The sequence below is a fragment of the Lutjanus erythropterus genome, chromosome 4 (genome assembly GCF_056507025.1).
Source record: "Lutjanus erythropterus isolate fLutEry1 chromosome 4, fLutEry1.hap2, whole genome shotgun sequence".
Classification (NCBI taxonomy): Eukaryota; Metazoa; Chordata; class Actinopteri; order Lutjaniformes; family Lutjanidae; genus Lutjanus; species Lutjanus erythropterus.
The window spans coordinates 24,610,281-24,629,589 of record NC_139320.1 but is presented as its reverse complement, the minus strand read 5'-3'; the positions used below and the strand labels follow the sequence as shown (position 1 = coordinate 24,629,589).

The 19,309-nt window shown below is 37.4% G+C and overlaps 1 protein-coding gene across 1 annotated transcript; it reads left to right on the top strand.

Moving 5' to 3' along the window:
* Positions 1-4,342: 4,342 nt before the first annotated feature.
* rcbtb2 (regulator of chromosome condensation (RCC1) and BTB (POZ) domain containing protein 2) lies at positions 4,343-19,052 on the top strand. Its single transcript, XM_084717408.1, has 12 exons — positions 4,343-4,659; positions 6,352-6,486; positions 7,311-7,461; positions 8,968-9,134; positions 9,222-9,380; positions 11,173-11,280; positions 11,377-11,519; positions 11,868-12,058; positions 13,063-13,189; positions 16,302-16,441; positions 18,217-18,347; positions 18,462-19,052. The coding sequence occupies exons 2-12, from the start codon at positions 6,361-6,363 to the stop codon at positions 18,600-18,602; spliced, it is 1,584 nt and encodes a 527-aa protein (XP_084573534.1). The 5' UTR covers positions 4,343-4,659; positions 6,352-6,360; the 3' UTR covers positions 18,603-19,052.
* Positions 19,053-19,309: the final 257 nt, after the last annotated feature.

The following is a 19,309-nucleotide window of genomic DNA, read 5'->3' as shown; positions in this document are numbered from 1 at the left end:
AAAATATTGTGATGTTTGATTTTATCCTTATCGCCCAGCCCTATCTTTCATAGAGTTGTGTACTTTAATCTAAAGCAATGCATCATATTCTGTAAGATCATCACTATTTGAGAATTGGCATGTTATTTTAGATAACATATGTCTATCAACGAAATGTCGAGATATGATTTTCAAGCCATATCACCCGACAATACCTGTCAAAATTAATGGAAATATTCCTTTTTCCAACCCTAGTTTTAATCTAATTTTGAATGTTTAACACTTGAGGACACGTCTTCCTTAAGGAAGCCAGCTTCACTTGGTGTAACAGCTGGTTATCCATTTGGTGCATGTCCTGTATTGACTTAGCCTTACCGTCACCCGCTAACCCCATCTTTGCCTTAACGTTAGTTAACACTACTGTGACCAGGTCTGCTCGGTTATATATGAAGCATGTCACACTATTTATACTACAGTCAATGCTAGGAGGTAATGTTCCTTATTTGCCATGGCCATGTTAATCGCAGCCAAGTCAATTGTTTACTCTAGCTACAGGTGTGTGTACTTGCTGTTATATCACAGATGTTCGTGATCAAACTGCAACATAATATTGCAGTAAGTTAATTAACAACCTTAGACTTTACAATTTCTCTTGAAATAAACAGGTAATACACGATAACGTTAGTCAGTAACACTGTGAGTTATTAGCAATAGCGCAGCTTACGTTACTCACTCAGTGAGTCAGTGGACACAGCAGCAGCAGTCTGGATTGACACGCCGATGCACCCGGATGATTCGTCTTCTGCAACTCTTCCACAAATGTCTCACGTCAGCAAGCTCCGAGGACCTGCTGCTGCCTGCAACACCTGAGACCGATGCCTTGCTAGCTACTACCTAGAAAAACACACGACACGGCAGAATGTGACATGCTAACGTTAGCTATCTAATGCTACCTAGCTAATAGTTAGCAAGATGAAGATGTGCTTTAGTCGTTGTAATGAACGACGCTCGCTCGCACTGACTACACCTAAAACACACCAGAGCAACTAGCGAGCGACAGCGACGATGCAAAGTGTCTGTAAATGTTGGCCTAACTGCCAGTTTTATCGAGATAACTTTCCATCCAACCCTGCTCCTCGCATAAAACTCAGGAATTTCGCCATCGCTCACACGGCTCTGTGCGCATGCGTGCTACAGCAAATCATGACGAATCCCAAATTCCAAGAAAGCTAAGAAGAAACATTTATAATATTGTCACACGGTTTCAAATTTGTCCCAAACACGGACAAGGTCTGTATCCACAGTACAGTTAAAATTAACTTTATCTACCTTACATTTTCATTGTTTTAAGGAAGACCGTAAGGTTGACGTGTCTTTGATTGGTTTGTCCACCCAGTCAGCTGCAAAGAATCGTGTGTACGTGTTGAAACGAGACCTGTAGTGGTTATTTCTCATGTATGAAATCTTGCCAAGACTCAGTGAGCTGCAGATATCACCAGACAAAGCAGAACCGCATGCCAGCTTCCCTTGGAAATTTTCCGGTCCACCTTAACAGTATCCTATGGTCCTTAAAAGGTGCCATTGGTATTGGTCATTCATCTTTATTTTGCTGTAGGCTACGCAAAATACCATACGGGAAAAATACGTACCGATAAGTAACCTGGATCTATCTATCTATCTATCTATCTATCTATCTATCTATCTATCTATCTATCTATCAGATAATGTGAACCCCTTACATTTTATGATGTGGCACAGTGCAAAACTCTTAAGCTTATGCTTAAAGCTAAATTTATTAAGTACAGAATATTTAAGTTCAAATATTTTTTCCCAAGTGTACTTTATGTAGTTAGTATAATAATATTAATGTACTGATATTATACTTGTAAGTGTACTACATAAATACTCTTTGGACTAAATTGGCCCACTTCTTAGTTTATAAAAATGTTACTTAAAGTATAAGTGCAGTAAACTTCAAGTACACAAATAGTTTACATGTAAGTTTTATTTCATACTGCAACTATACCGTGAACTATACTACACGTAAACTTATAGGTATACTGTTAGTTTACTAGTTAAATACTTTGCCAACTTTTTAGTTTATTTTTTGCACATTATTTTATACAGAAATATACTTTAACTGTAGTTTTTAAGTGGACTACACATAAAAATTCAGAAGAGTCAGAATTATAATATTTTCTTAATAAATCAAAAAATTTAAACAAATAGGTATAAGTGCTATATAGGATGCAATGTAAGCACATAACAGTGACAACTCAAATCTCAAAACAAGTACAACAAACAGCAGGAATACAGTCTGTAGGGTAAGTTGAAACTAGAAAATGTGACATCCAAGAGCCTCTCCAAAATCAGACCCTACATTTAAAGACACTTTAACCGAACATTTTTTGACGCACAACCTTTAGCCAAAAAATACCTAATATGCACATAATTACAGTATGTGGGCAGCAAAATTACAGATTAAGGGGCAGTATGTAAAATTAGTAGCATCAGAAAAAATATTTCATACTTCAATTACACACTTTTATTTTACCCAAGAAACAACACACCTCTATTAAGTTTATAATATACTGAGCTGCCATTCATCCATCTAAAGGAAAATGAATGCATTACATCAAGTTTATATATCAAAGGCACATATTAAACTTACCAGCACATATAATTTCACATGATATCTTCATGAGCATGTCAAATGAGAGTCTGTAAAGCTTTGGCACAAACAGGTGCCATGTGTCCTGCACTGACATGCACTAAGACCAGGATACCCATGGCTCCACCTGCTGGACTTCATAAAGGTGTGCTGTGTTGTTTCTGCCAAAGTAGCAATTTAAATACAGTGTATGATATTTTAAGTGTCACCATGCTAATAATAATATACATTCAATACACAAATTATGTACGCAAGCAACAACAATCATGTCTCTAATATACTCGTTATCCAAAGTTTATGATCTTACCTTAATGCATTACTACACAATCAGTCAATTAGCAAACAGGCCTAATACTTAAAATCACTTCACGTATTTGTAATTATAGAAGTTTGTTTTATAGATTGTATTGCCTATTGACACCCATTTTTAAAAATCAAAATGAACAGTGACATTTTTGTGTTGTTTTTAATAAAAAAAAAAACTGTTTCACAAAATACAAAGTCTAGCTAGCTATGACTCTTGCTAGGAAAGCATGTGATATTTTGCATGTTAAAGAACTCCATTTAGGTTTCACAATTAAAAAACTATTTAAAACTATATTATGCAAATATAATGCTGCCAGTGCCAAAGTGCAAGAGCATCCATAAAATATATAGTCTAATAATGAAGTGCTGTCAGATCATAAGTCCAAAATATTGGTGGTGAGATTTATCCAAACTTTCCCTCCTCTTGAGATCAGAAAGTACTTGTTTAATAACCGTCTCATTTTCAATCACAGTCTGCTGTATTACCACTGCAAATCATATATTACATAGTTTTGAACATACACGTAATTAACAGCAGTTCTGTATATTTAGATAGCAATGTTTCATCAGGAATGCAACATATAACAGATTTATAACATACATCAAACTGTACACCAGCCTGTTTAATTTATCCCAGACTTCCTGACCTCAGTAACTGTGGAGTAATAGGAGTGCCATAAAAACAATAAATCTGCAAAAGAATTTTAAAAAAGAAAGAAATATAATATGAAAACATAAAGATAAATAAATTAATAAAAAAGCAGGTTTTGTTGAGGAAATGGATTTTTACAATTACAAAGACAAAGAGCAAAATAGGGTAGAAAGAATAATAATTAGAATTTCTTTTCCTACGTATTTGTTTATTTATTTCTGTATAGGTTTATATATGTGTTTTATACATTTTAAAAATATAATTTATTTTTTGCACATAAATTACTTTTTTCTGTATACTTTAAAATTCTCTAAGATATAAATAAAGGCATACACAAATAATGAACAAAATAAAATATAAAAATTCTTATAGCTTAATTGTTCTTTTATATTTTGATATTTGTCTTTATATTTCTACATTTTAAAAATTTTTACTTACTTATTCTTTATTTATTTATTTTTCCACTTCCACATTTTATTTATTTATTTATTTTTATAGATTTAGCCTATTCTTACTTCATTGAATCATACTGCTGTGTCTCATCTTCACTGCAATTAAACTATTGGACATCTTTTTTGTAGTTGTTACATAGCAACTCCATGACACAACAGCTCTAACAGGAAGTCTTCCTGCAGAGTATCCGTACTGCTTTCTCGTCCGTACTGACTCTTATTTTTTATCACCTACGCGAATTTATCAGCCACTAAGTTTTTATAATTACTTTATCCCCGACAATTTTAAGTGTCATCATTGATATATTTGCCCGTAATAAACGTTAGTTGTCCCAATTCCGACTATCTCCGAACGCACCATCCAACTACAGGAAGTAAGGTGGTGGTGTGTTTTTTTTTCTCAGACGGTGGTGCAGCGTTGAAGCTAAGAAACTGACAAGCTGCTACCACGGCAACTGATATGAAGGTAGACTCGTACAAGACTGCAAAGATGACAACTTGATTCGCCAAGTATGTCGACTGACAATTTTTCAATGTTTCAGTGCTCACTGATTACAAAACGACACCGCGGACGAAAGACTAGCTAGAACAACGACAAGGTAACGTCAACAGTTTGAACAGCCCTGACGCTATTTAAGCTAGCTTAACAGTTTGTTGTTGGATAGTTTGATAGTGAAGCTACCGATGATGCAACGTGCTAACGTTACTTTCGTGTTGGTAGCTTGAAAACTGAGGCTGCAAGTCAAAAAACGAAATGTAACATGTTAGTTGTGTTTATTTGTATCCTTTTTGGCAGTTGCTCATTGTAAGTGTTGGGCATCCACTTAATGTGTAGCTGGGGAGTTCATAAGGTTTAGGTTCATATTAAGTGCAACTTAATGTTATTGATCACTGAGAGGCAGAAACTGTAGTGTTGCCAGATAATATACATTATAAAACAGGTAATTTGACACTTACAGGTTTGTTAGCTATGATAATTTTACGTATATTTCAGCTGAGAATAAACAAGCGTTTGGAGGATGGCTTTAAACGTTGGTGACAAGTAGCATTTATCAGCATAATTGATCTTGGAAAAAACTGAGTCAGGCTGATACTTAATTCCATTTGATCACAGCTGCTTAATTAAAGAATAGACATACAGAAGGCATAGCAACTATGGAGAAATAATAAGAAAATGGAAATAAAGTATGTAAACAAAATACAAGAAAAATGTGCATGGCACTACAATATGCAACAATAGATAGAAAAACAGACAAAAGAAAGTGTTTAAAAATATGTATATAACAATATATACCACAGTGTGCACATAAACAGTGTAAACTAGCAATAATGCTGAAGATGGGGTATTTTAGTAAGTGTGCTAAGATGCAGAATATTGACAGTAGGAGCAAAGATTGGCTGAAATGTTCAGTGTAGGCAAAATAAGTAATGCAGTATTGATGCCAGTGTAAAACAGTATCTTGCTCTATGGAATTATTATTGCAGAGTATTGCACAGTTAACTTGTAGAGGCTGATATAAGCGTTTCAAATCAATTTATGTGGACTGGTATATCACCCTGAGAACATGATGATGCAAGTCAAAAAAAGAGGCGTACATTCATGATACACATATGGTTTGGACATTGTAAAGGAAATATTGTGTCAGGATTTAGATTTGATAGAGTAAACACACATGTAGAGGTGACATAACCTGGACTTCACTCATTCTGTCAGTAAACACACACTAATGGGTTCACGTCAGTCAACAGTATACAGTTTTAATCTGTCTACCAAACTGGGCTCAGTGCCCAGTGGCTGTCTGTGCGGAGCACTTTTGAGACACGGTTGCTGATAAATTATCCTCTCAGCTTTCCCTTTATGCATTTGTTGCTACAGTCTGCACAAGATTTAATTATCTATTTACAGTATGTTTTCCTTTAAGCATATTTATTCAACAACCAAGTTTGTCCTTCTTTTGGTCAGAGTTTTGCAGTTTTTCATTTTTAATAACTGCTTGCAATCAAGAATATATTAACCTGACTGGGAATTACTTAAACATGACAGTTTCACCATATTCCTGCTTGACTGACTCAGCACTTAACTTTATAATATGAATTATTTTTTTCAAACAATATCCAAAGTACAGTGCTTAGGTATGAGCATATTCACGTTTGAAGAAGCCTTTTTGATTTATGTCTTTCTGTTAAGGCCATTTCCAACATTTCCAGCTTGTGTTCGCTGTATATTTTTATTCGAACGTCTATGACTTGTATTTACATCTGGTTAATTATGTTCTGTCCTCCTTTCACAGCTGAGTAGTATGCTGGACGTGGGGAAGTGGCCAGTGTTTGCACTCCTTCCTCCTGAGGAACTCCGGCTTATCCGGCAGGCTTGTGTCTTTGGCAGTGCTGCAAATGAAGCCCTCTATGTCACAGTTAATGATGAGGTAACAAACACTTTGGCTTTAAGCAAGGGAGCTTTAATCCTCTTATTTACATTAAGATTTGTTCCAACACTTGATAGACTTTAATTTTATAGTATTGATTTGCTTATTTTGTATTTAGAAGTGGATATAAAAATTCTGCAGGCCTCTCACTCTCTGGTTGATGCAGGGTGCAGTTCCAGGCAAAGGGATAAGCAGATAGAATGAGGCTATCTTTAGCTAATACCCAAGCAAGCTCCATTTTTATCCTGTGGAAAGGTATAGAGCGTGCTTCGTCAGGGAGGGGTGGCAGCCCTTGCTCATGTGTTTGTCCCTGTGGCAGTTTGTTGACAGTTTATGTTTTGGAGCAGTCAGTTGTGCTGTATGAAAAGATTTTTAGGTGTATTTCACTTAAAATGATGGAGTGTATGTATTTGGTCCATAAAAATGTCAGAAAATGGTGAAAGATGTTGATCACTATTTTCCAAAGCCCAAGCTGACATCCCTGTCTTGTTTTGTCTACCTAGAGATATTCACTTTAATGTCATACAGAACTACAGCAGAGAAATCTTAATATATTGAGAAACTAAAATCTGATAATTTGGACATTTTTTTCTCACCAAATGACAAAAAAATACTTGATTGTTAAAATAGTTGGTTATTAGTTTAGACCATGAAGCAATTAATTGACTTATCATTGCAGTTTTAATATTATTTATTAATCTCCCTGTATGTATCCAAATATTTTGTGTTTAATGGAGTGTCTATATTTATCAGTAAACATCAGAATGTGGCATGTATGTGTTGAATATCAGACCCATTTCTTCAGTGATGTTTGGTCTTTTTAGGTTTTTGCATTGGGCACCAACTGCAGCGGCTGTTTAGGGCTCGGAGACCTTCAAAGCACTATTGAGCCGCGCAGGATTGATGTCTTGTGTGGAAAGAAGATTGTGTCCCTAAGCTATGGAACAGGACCGCATGTGGTTATCGCTACTGCAGGTAATCCAGTTCAGAAAATTTTATTTTTCCCAGAGGGGAAATGTCCTCAGAAGGCTCAGGACTGACATCACAAACAACAAGATGATGCATGCAAATATCTAGAATCTGGTTTTATGATGATGCAGGGCCATTGCTACCCACACATGATCAAAAGTTATGCCATTTAAAACAAAACAGTGCAATAACTTGTATTCAGACTTCAGAAGTTATGTGAATTAATAAGGCTGTCAGCCAGAGGTGTTGGTCTGTTACAAGTGACAGGATGATATGCTGACATTCAACAGCTCAGTGAGTTTGGCGCAAAAATGACCTTCCTGGTATTATATATATAATATAACATTATACAATTCTTGTAACCCTTACTGGTCAAATTTGCCCTTGACCATAGAAGTTGGTTGTATTCGCATACAAAAGTGGTGTTGCCAATTTAATGGTAATTTTATCTATGTGGCACATTTCATTGCATGTAAACTGAGAGTGCTTTACATTTAGTGACAATGATGGATTTTTGCTGCTGATTATGATTTCAGGGTGTAAAAAAAAATCAGATATATCTATATTGGCTGTATTATGAGTGCAGAATATTTCACAGCTTCACAATAAACCTTATTGTCCAAAATGATTTCAGGTTACTGTGACAGTAAACTTTCACTGCTATTTTTAATAATTATATATAATAAATAGAGCAAAATACATGTATATATTAAATTTGAATGAAGAAAAGGGATTAAATATACATTCTGCCCATGAAGCTAAAAGCTAAAAACAATCTGGATTACATTCTGTTTAAAAAAAAAAACAGGGTTCTTATATCGACAAATTGTATGTTATTGCACATATAGCTGTGATAGGCCAGATGTATGTGTCTGTCTTCAGCATAAGCATAAACTTAGAAAATAGGTAATATAAGTAAATAAAAATGCAGAAAATGAATCAATGAAGCAATCACCCACCATACATCAAACATATCACACACATTAAAATTGCATTCAGATTAATATCATTAATACAGTTTGTTAACAGGACTGAGGTCATCAGAGAAAAGTGAAATGTACAACTGTATGTCATCGGCATCATGAATGTTAGGATATATTTTGAGTCTTTATGATCAAGCGGGAGCATGTATACACTGAGGAGCAGTGGCCCAAGGAATAAGCCTTGAGGAACTCCAAAGAAAAAAATTGTTTCTGCATATTTAAAGCTATCAAATTTAAAAACTTCAGTTGCTCCAGTTAGTGGTCTAAATAAAATTTTAACATCATCAGGAAACGTTACAAACCCTGATTCACTTCTTGTCTAGTATCAGTTCTTCTATTACCAGGTCATTTTGTTTTAGAGTGATAGCAGGTATTGATTTAAGGTTTATATTTTTCTTTTATGGACATTTAAATCGTGTTATGCTCTTTATCCAGATGTCTTTACGTGCAGAGTCTACTGCTTCTTATCTATTAATAAAATATTAACCACTGAGACAACATGAATGAAAGTTTGCGGTCTGCTGTGTAGATGGAGAGGTGTTTGCTTGGGGTCACAATGGCTACAGCCAGCTGGGCAATGGGACCACCAACCATGGTTTGACCCCTGCCCTCGTGTCCACCAACCTCCTTAGCAAGAGAGTGACGGAGGTGGCCTGTGGCTCCCACCACACTATTGCCCTCACCACTGATGGAGAGGTAAGCTGTCATCGGTTGTTTTCTTCAGTTTCTTTCTGCTTAATCTCTGTGTTTATTTGGACAGTGAACATTTATCTCTGTGTCCAGGTGTATGCATGGGGTTACAACAACTCCGGCCAAGTAGGTTCAGGGTCCACTGCCAATCAGCCGACGCCACGCCGGGTCAGCAGCTGCCTGCAGAACAAAGTGGTGGTTAACATAGCCTGTGGTCAGCTCTGCTCAATGGCTGTACTGGACAATGGAGAGGTAACGGGTCACAGCAATATGCACGTTTAGCATGAGCAAGTGAATCGGTGCTCTCAGTCGGCCAACTTTTCAGCAGTCAGCAGCGTTGGCAAAGGCAAATGTCTGTCACACTTAAACAAAAGATACAGAATTAAGCAGTTTGTGCATTAGAGGCATGGCCAATCATTTCATGTTTACCTGTTCTGTAGAAACATACTGAGGAGTAGAGAGAGCACAGGTGCAGAGGGGATGTTTATTTGACTCTATTAGTCTACTTTACGGAGCTGTAGACTAACTTTTTCATCACTGTCCCAGAAATGTCCTGAAAAACAATTTTAACAATCCTGAAGTGAAAGTAAACTGTCCCAAAATCAAAATCCTGTCCATTTACTTTATTATCTTCTATATTTGTTAGTTTGTTTGTGGGATAGTAAAAACACATTTAAAATGTTGAGAAAATAATAACATTTATTCAGTTATTTTGAGCTAACTGTTCAGTTCAGATTAAAGCACTTTGTAATCAACAGCTACCATGTGTGCAATGGAGGATCAGAGTTAGAGTAATTTAATGTAAAAAAGTATTGCACTATACTGTATCATTGTATACTATTAATACATCCATGCTCACGACACTACATTTTGTAGTCTCGCTCAGTGTCCCATCCACAGCACACTGGTGTGATGTCACAAGTAAAAGCCAATCAGCACAGAAGGTTTAAGGCTGCTCTGGTGAGCGGAGCTGTTTTTTGAGTCAAATGAAGGGCAGTAGATATCATGGAGGTTACAATGAATATCAAGATCTTATGATTAATTTCTGTGATGACAGGCATGCTCAGTTACGTCAGAGAAAATGCCCGAAACCACAGCCTACGGGAGTCACTTAATAAAGGCAAACATCTGTTGCTCTTCGTTTTTTAAATAATGTGGGCCCTAAAGTGCTTCAGAGTAAAACACCTCATGTATCTGTCTTGTCTTTTCACTGCAACTCTGCATCAAGATTCAGGGAATTATTACTTAAAAAACGGATGCAGTAAAACTGTATTTCATTTTGTGATGGTTACATTTAGTAGGTCTTAAGTAGCCTGTCAGTAACAGTAACAAAAGTGACAGCATGAGAATTCATTCTCCGTTGTAGTCAGCGCTCAGTTCAGTTTGTCATTTGCTACGTGATACATATTTAAGCTACATAATACTTGGGGCTTCCGCAGCAGCCAGGGATTCAATTCCAGCTTGCGACCCTTTGCTGCATGTTGTCCCCTGAATCATTCTCCCCCTTCTTCTGTCATCTCTACAGCTGCCCTGTTATAATAAAGGCCCAAAAGCCAGAGAAAATACATAAAAATTAAGCCTCATAATGCTTAAACCCCACTCGGTCCAGAGGCGTCCTGGGGAAGCTCTGTGTTTGCTCCAAACACAGTTTCTACCCTCCCAGGGACATCAGGATGTCATTAGTCTCCAGCCCCGTAGTCTCCCTGACTCATTGATCCTTTATCTGACTCGGTCTCACCCGGTCCCGAGGGATTATGTAAAATACGAAAGAGCTGTTCTCGAGTCGTGTCGCTAGTGGCCACCCCTCCTGTTAAAAAAGAACAAATTGAATCCTGCACATAACCACTAAAAGAAAGTCGATAAGAAATTGTAAGAAAAGGCACTTGAGCTCCTAACATGTCAGATTTTTTTTTTTTTTACAGTATTTGAAATATATCCATGAAAAAGCTCATATTAAATAAAAGCAATTATCCCTCAATTAAGCATCCCTCACTAATGCCTTGATGCAGCATGCGTATAGTCTGAACGTGTCCCCTGTTTGCAGATCTACGGCTGGGGCTACAACTGCAACGGACAGCTTGGTTTAGGCAACAATGGAAATCAGCAGACCCCCTGCAGGATCGCTGCTCTACAAGGTATCAACATCATCCAGGTAAAAGCCCACAGAGAGATGAATCTCATAAAGCTGTTTTTGACTATTTATTTCAGTTAACGTTCGGCTAAATCACACCCTTCCTTCCATACGCAGGTCGCCTGTGGATATGCACATACATTGGCGCTTACAGACGAGGGGTTTGTTTACGCCTGGGGAGCCAACTCTTACGGGCAGTTGGGAACAGGCAACAAGAGTAACCAAGCTCTCCCTACGCTAATAAACACAGACAAGGAGAGGTGAGTACTCTGCTTTTACCTTGGGCTCAAATAGCAACAACACCTCACCACCACCACGACAGGTCACTGAGGGGTCACATGACACGATCCTGAGAGAGGAATGTTTGTAGTCGCTAAATGCCTCAAAGGTATAAATGTTTTAACATCACAGAGTAATAAGAGATTGATTTCTGACTCTAGAGAAGTATTATAAGAGAAATAACTGTGGAAATCTGCTTCTGTTTGTCTGTGATTGAATTCCTTCTTTGCCTCACAGTCATATTTCAACATGCAGTCTCCTAAGATATCTTAGTATTATTATATATTAGTAGTACTTGAAGTTTTGAGTTCTGTTTTTTTTTTCTCTAGGATGGTGGAGGTGGCTGCTTGTCACACCAGCCACACGTCAGCTGCCAAGACCCAGAGTGGGCAGGTCCTGATGTGGGGCCAGTGTCGAGGTCAGGCTGTTGCCAGCCCCCACCTCACCCACTTCAGCACCACGGATGACGTGTTTGCCTGCTTTGCCACGCCAGCAGTCACGTGGCACCTCCTCTCAGTCGGTAGGAGTCTTACAGGAATATAAAGATTTCTAAAAGTGAAAAGGAGACAATATTTGCTCAACAGTTTCTTGTAGGGCTGTAACAATAAAACAGATATTGCGATATTGCAAGAAAAAATCAAGCCGAACTTTGATGATTTCTATTGCGATATTATATTATTATATTATATTGACATATTATACTGCCACTGGCTGCTGCATTGTATAACAGTTGTACATGCATGATCTGCAGATTCATTGCACACACTTAGGTCATGATTAGCTAGATATCTTTAATTTTATTGAAGAAGAGAAGGAGAAATGCTTTAAGTTAAAAGGGAAAAAAAGGCACTACTTTTAATTTGTTTTATGATATCATACCGTTAGTTTTTATCATCCTTACATCCCTAGCTTTTTGTGAACCTTTTGCCCCATTTACTCTGCACTCTTAGGTAATCATACCATGCAGGGGACACGTGTGAACAAATTCCTGGAATCGGTCTAAGAAAATAAACAGGAAACTCTGTTTCCTGTCAAGCTATCGTACAAGTACCGATCGATCTCATTTGAAGTCTAAACTCAAACTGAGGAGCATGCCACAGAACATATCATCATGTCACATGAGATCTTCATTTACGCTCCATTTTGAAACATTAATGACATCCCTCTGAAAAATCTGTTTAACCGACAATCCACAGAAGCCATCAGTGCTCCCACAAGTGCAATCTTTTCTGGTCTGTTACCTGTTCAACTGTGTTAGAGGAGCAACTAAGTTTGTAATTCCCTAGAATTTCCTTTTCACAAAGTATAATAGAGAGAGTTACATATGTAGGATCAAAAAGCACCTTTTTAATAAAGGAATGCATCTGTGTACACTGTACATAGGTCTGCTATAGTATATTTACAGTGAAATACAGCAGTTATTACAGGACTGTAGAATAAACATATAATTTGGCACTCAATCCAGTTTCAAAGACAGAATGTTTTTTTAAAAGAAGGCCTAACTTTTCTTCATTTTTTTTCCAGATGGTGATGACTACCTGACTGTTGCCCAGTCTTTGAAGAAGGAGTTTGACAGCCCCGAGATTTCAGACCTGAAGTTCTTGGTTGACGGAAAGTGTATTCACGTTCATAAAGCGCTGCTGAAAATCAGGTACAGAGGAAGTGAAAATTCCAACTGGTGCTACTCGGTTATAATGGTTGTGTTGCAAATAGGCAGAAATTCCAAATTTTTTTTTTTTGTAGCATTAATTCGGCAGGAAGTGCGTCATGTCAAACCGTCCTTAAATCTAAATTAAGACCGACTTAACACAGGCCCATGAATATATCAGAAAAAATGGTGCAAAAGTTCACTCTTAAATTTGGCATACCTAAAATTAACTAAACAATGCTTAATGTTTTTTTTTTTTTTTTTTTTTTTTTTTTAAATCTGATTTCATTATTTGCTCTTGTAGCTGCTAGCATTAATATTAGTCAGTTCATACAGCAGGTTCACTCTTTACGTGTTTTAGCTCTTACTTGTTTAGCATCTCTTGTTAAGACTGTACAGAGTAGAGATGAACATTTAACAAACATTTTTGTAGTTAATACCCTGTATTTACCACTTAAAAAAGTATTTTTCAGCACAATATAGATCAAATAAAATCACATGAAAAACTAGACAAACTAAACAAAACATTGCATTTCCCATCCAGTCACATTTCACTTTGAGTAGCTGGTGTGTGTGTGTCTCCGAGGTATGTAATGTCTATTCTAATTTACACAAACCAGATTAAGAATTACTTTGAGGTGCACATCATGATGATCTTCATATGGAACTGAAACAGTGTCTTCAGGTTTTCCTGTCGTGTGTTGACTCTGTTTTTAAGAGATGTTTTCTCTTTCTTCCTCACCAGAGGAGCCTGCTTCTCCATCCTGACTTTCATTTTGGTCACATGATTGTATTTTTCACATCCAGTGGTTGTGCTTGGTCATGAGCCATGAAGGCGCCCGCTATACCACACTGGGATTCTCGGAGGAACAGAAACACACTTTGATGTTGCAGGATTGTCTAATTGTTAAACACAGAAACATAAAATTAAGACACGTGAATAATTTTGTTGATTGTGCTGTACTCGTGTCAGCAAACACCCCGAGCCACCATTCCCTGATGAATTTAACATATACATACTGAATCCTGTGCTGCCTATATTTAAACTCCATCTGTTAGACAGGGTTTCCTCGTCTTTCCTGTTAATGTCACAGGGAAGCGAAGACAGACCCATTGTTTTCCGCTTTTCTTTTTATAACCGCACTCGGACACAAAGTATCTGCATTCCAGGCCCTTGCTCTTCTGCACTGTCAGTAGGAAGGAGCCAGACTGTCTGCGACGTCAACCTTCGTGCACATGCTTAGTGCTGCTTTGGCAAGATCACATGCAAATGATACGTCTGAGATGCACTTAGAGGATGAAAACTCAGTTGTTTGTTCAAGCGTGTCCTGAGGAGAAATGATAGAGAGGCAGTGTTCTGAGCCAGTGGAGATTAGCAGTTTGGGAAAGAAAAAGAAAAAGAAAAATGGTAATCAGTGTTTATAATGCAGAGTGCCATAAGGAACAAATACGGAAAAATACTGCAGGCTGTAGTTGTTGGCAGAGTGCGGCTGCTTTGCCTCAGGAAGTGTATAATGTCATTAAGGGTGAATTCAAATTAGATCACAAGAATATATGAATATGTTTAATTTTCACTTTAATGCAATATAACGGTAACAAAGACAGTATGTTAATAAAAACACCCACAGCTGTTTCTGTATACTTTTTCAAGGTTATAAACTTATATAGTGGTCGGATTGAAATGGAATGGGAAAGAAAACATCAGCCTCAACATATACACTTATTTATGACACACTGTATACAACAAATGAATAGAAATATATTCATTCTCAGTCAAGTCAAATGAAAGTATTTTATAGACTGATATCATTAAAGTATATATCTCAAAGGGCTGCACATAAATGAAACAATAATGAACAACATTAGCAAATATGTTTAAATGTAAAACAGTGAGATAAACTTTATATTACAGAAAAGTTTGAAGTTTCTTTTATAATGTTGACATTCAAATTGTAGATCAACATTTTAATGCTGCTGAAAGCTTTTTTATTCTCTTTTGCCTGTCTGTTCATTCTGTTTAAATTCAGTATTTCTGCCATTTTAAAGATTTTGCAGTCAAAATGGTGAGTTGGAGCTAAAGACTGTATATTGAATAGGTTAAATTCCTGTTTAACTCAAGTGACCCAAACATTTTCAGTAACTCCAGAGAGTTGTAGTCCAAAAGTCAAAATGTATTAAAAAAAACAGAGCTGCACTAATTTTCACAATTCACAGCATGTTTCATCAAACAAAGTATTCTGCTTCAATCCACATTTGTGAAAAAACAACATTTTCACTGTAAAAAAAAAAACAAAAAACAAAAATGTCTGTCCTGTTTGCTGCACATAAAGGGACTTACATACCTGTAATCACGAGGCGGTCTACAAGCGGTCTAACAGCATCATAAAATTCACTTATGTTGATGAAACTGAGGAGTGTTGTTCATTGAAGAGTTTATTTAAAAGTAAAAAAAATAATCTGATGATTGACTTTATTACATTTTTTTTAGGATGATGACATCAAAATATGACATCAGACATTTGAAACTTCATTCAGAAACCTCAACAGAAACTTTGCATATAAAAATAAATGACATTCAATGCAGCCCTACTACATATAAACATCACAAAGTATTCAAACATATTTAAAAATTGAGGTAAAATACAGCAGTAAACAATACACAGTGTACCTGTTTGCATTTTAAAAGAGCATAGCACTGATTTTACAAGATTTAGTTCCTAAACTACTAACCATGTTTATGTCATATTACTGCTGAGTGTTTTAGAGAGTTCCTGTTGTGTTTCAGATGTTTGCAGCTGTTGTTTCTTCTTTGCAGTCAGCCCATTTGCATTGATTTCCGTCCGGTATGAAAACTAGTCAGCAGACTGTTGAACCTTGCTCGAGTTGTGTGACCGATCACAGTGAACATCAAGTCTCATTATTTTTTGCAAAATTTAATTTCCATTGGGCGGAATTGCAATTTGCTCTGAATGCAGAATGCTCTGTGTTTCCTCACAGCGATGATATAACTGTCAACAACCTGGGTCCGATTTCTTGGAAAGTAGAGTATAAAACATGCTGATTCCCCGGTCAGGTATCTTTTACCAGGTCACTGCTTCTTTTCTCCCCTCTCCAGGTGTGAACATTTTCGTGCACTGCTGAATGAAACAGATGAGGACGCGATAGAAATTCACCAGTTCTCTTACCTGGTGTACAGAGCCTTTCTGGAGTACCTCTACACTGACACTATTAACCTGCCACCAGAGGACGCTATTGGTAAGCCCTAGACATGGGCCACAGGCCTTTACACCAACAGTACTGTAACTGTTCTCTCTCTCTCTCTCTTTGTGATTCTGTACAGTGTTTTCAGGGTCTGAGACTCTGGGCTCAGACCATTCTGCAGAAAGGTGACCCCCCTTAGTTTTCTTACGTAGTTTCACTCAATTCCTGGATTCCTCTGGGATCATGATTACATTATTTGATCCCACAGACACTTAACATTTCAGACAAGATAGGCAAATATTGCTGTTTGACATAACTTCTGAGAAAATCAGTAAAATTTCCCCAAACTACTGTATCTCTGAGCCGTCTCTGTAACCAAATCACACACATTTAGACTGTTCTATGTGATCTCATTTTGACGACTAATGGAATAAGTAATGGAAATTCTTTTTCATTGCCATTCATTGAGCTTCACCTGAAACTGTTTGGAGCCCACTCTCAGGAGGACACGTCCTACTTTGAAAACTTCTGCCTAACATGATCTAAAATATACTGGGGACCCGCTCATGTACGTCCCTTTAAACGGTTTGACAGCCTATTTTTTATACCTCTGCTTAGTTAAATATAGAAGATATTAGATATTAAAAATATTTACCCCACATCAAAACTACTACAACCCATAACATTTGATATTTTTGCCTCCTGTCCATTTCAGTTAAGCCATGTTGGAGATACTTTTCATTATTATTTCCTTAGCTGAGAGTTAAAGATTGTTAGATAGAACCTACTCTATGAAAACTTTTACATTGAAAAATTGAAATAGTATAAATTGAACTGTGATGCCTTTTGTAAAATAAATATATAGTTCATTGATATCATGATGATTTGAATGACTGAATCAGACACAGAGTATCACGAACATCTATTTGAGGCTTGCATTACACACTGAAAGCACACTAGATACTAGAAAACAGGGCTGGGCTGTATTGCTGAAAAAAAGTTTTAGTTGAATTATAATTACTTTTAATCTCTATTAAAATAGTTTTACTGATTGTTTTTTTGATACAACGTAGAGACTTGTTGCCATTGTTGTTATTATCGTATTGTAGTTTTATTGGTGTAGACTCATTGTTTTTTGGGTTTTGGTAGGTTTTTGTTGTGTTTTAATTGCTTTACATCATGACTTAAGGTCTTGTGTGGACCGCAGAAAGAGTAGTTACTACCTCGGTGGTGGCTAATGGAGATCCAAATAAATAAAAATAAATATTCATAAATTTAATGACCTATTTTTAATAAAGACCAAGAAAAAAAATAATTATTTGAATTATATTATTTTGAATTTAACTGCCTTACTTTTAATGTAACCAATTTATTGATCAAGGCACACAGGTAATAGACCAAAAAATACATAAAATAAAATACAATACTGCCATACTGGTGAGCTGACCTGTCCCTTTGCAGTAACAATTACCGTCTGCACTCACTCACTCACTCCACACTGCTTCTGTTGTTGATGGTGCCACTGACCAACACACCTGCTAAATGTTTGGCTGTTTACATGTCACTTGTAGCTCTGCTATGAAGAGTTATGACAGGCTGCTTACGGCCCAGGGTGTATTCAGTATGTTCTTTCATGGCAATTTATATTTAATGCATTTAAGTGAAACTATTGAACTTAATTGAATAATTTTCTTATCACTATTGATGAAGTGTCTATTGCCGATACATATCACTATAGTTTTATTGCCCAGGCCTATTAGAAGATGTTAAAATTAGTTGTTGCAGACGTCCTAAACACACTCACCTGTGTGTTGTTCCCGTGTGTTCAGGGTTGCTCGACTTGGCGACGTTCTACCGAGAGACGAGGCTGAAGAGGTTGTGCCAGGAAACAATCAAGAGAGGCATTTCTGAGGAGAACGCCATCACTCTGCTCTCTGCTGCCGTCAAGTATGAGGCGCGGGTAAGCTCATAGCCCCTGACACACAGTCAGACTCCCCAGTGGTGGTGGGGACCTTCTCAGTAGCTAGTCAGTTGTTCTCCTCAGCACTGACCAGACAGCCCTCTTCATTTTTAGGACCTGGAGGAGTTCTGCTTCAAGTTTTGTGTCAACCACCTAACAGCTGTGACGCAGACCCAGGCCTTTGCAGACATGGACCACGACCTGCTCAAGAACTTCATTAGTAAAGCCAGCCGCTACGGGGCCTTCAAAAACTGACTAGAGCGGCCCCGTCAGTGACGGATTCAACGCGGTGAGGCGGAAGCTCTCTGAGGTCCTGAGAGTTGACCTCAGACCAAAGTAAACACCCGGCTGATCAAAGGCTGGTCGCTGGGGACGTTCACACTGGAGGGAAACGGTTTAAGGTTTCACCTTCTGACTGATGCTTCTGTTTTTTGGGTTTCACCGCTCGCTCAGTCACAGTCAGTCAGTGCAGAGGCAGAGCTGAAAGATGGGCCACAGCGGTTGTCTTTCTGTCGTCTCTGTGTTACTGGCAACATGCTCAGCTAATTTTGGGGTCTGATTTGATTGTTCAAGCTAGTCAACAGATGGAGGAGGTGCAGGGGTGTCACAGGAACGTTTTTTTTTATTATTCTGCCCGTTATCAGCTAGTAAAAGAGATAATCAGTGTATATTAGGGGTGTCACAATCCTCGATTTAAACATGTTTTTAGCACTGACGGCTATACCATTTAGACCAGCTGTTCCCAAACTTAAGAATGCCATGGCCAGTGTTGGGACTAACGCGTTACTGTAACGCCGTTATTTTTTGCAGTAACTAGTAATCGAATGCATTATTTTTTAAATTCAGTAACTCAGTTAACGTTACTACATGATGCGTTACTCCGTTATTTCGCGTTATTTTTTGTGTAGTCTCGGCTAGAGACTGAGCGGCAGCCAGAGCCGTGTAGTCCTGAATCTTCCTGT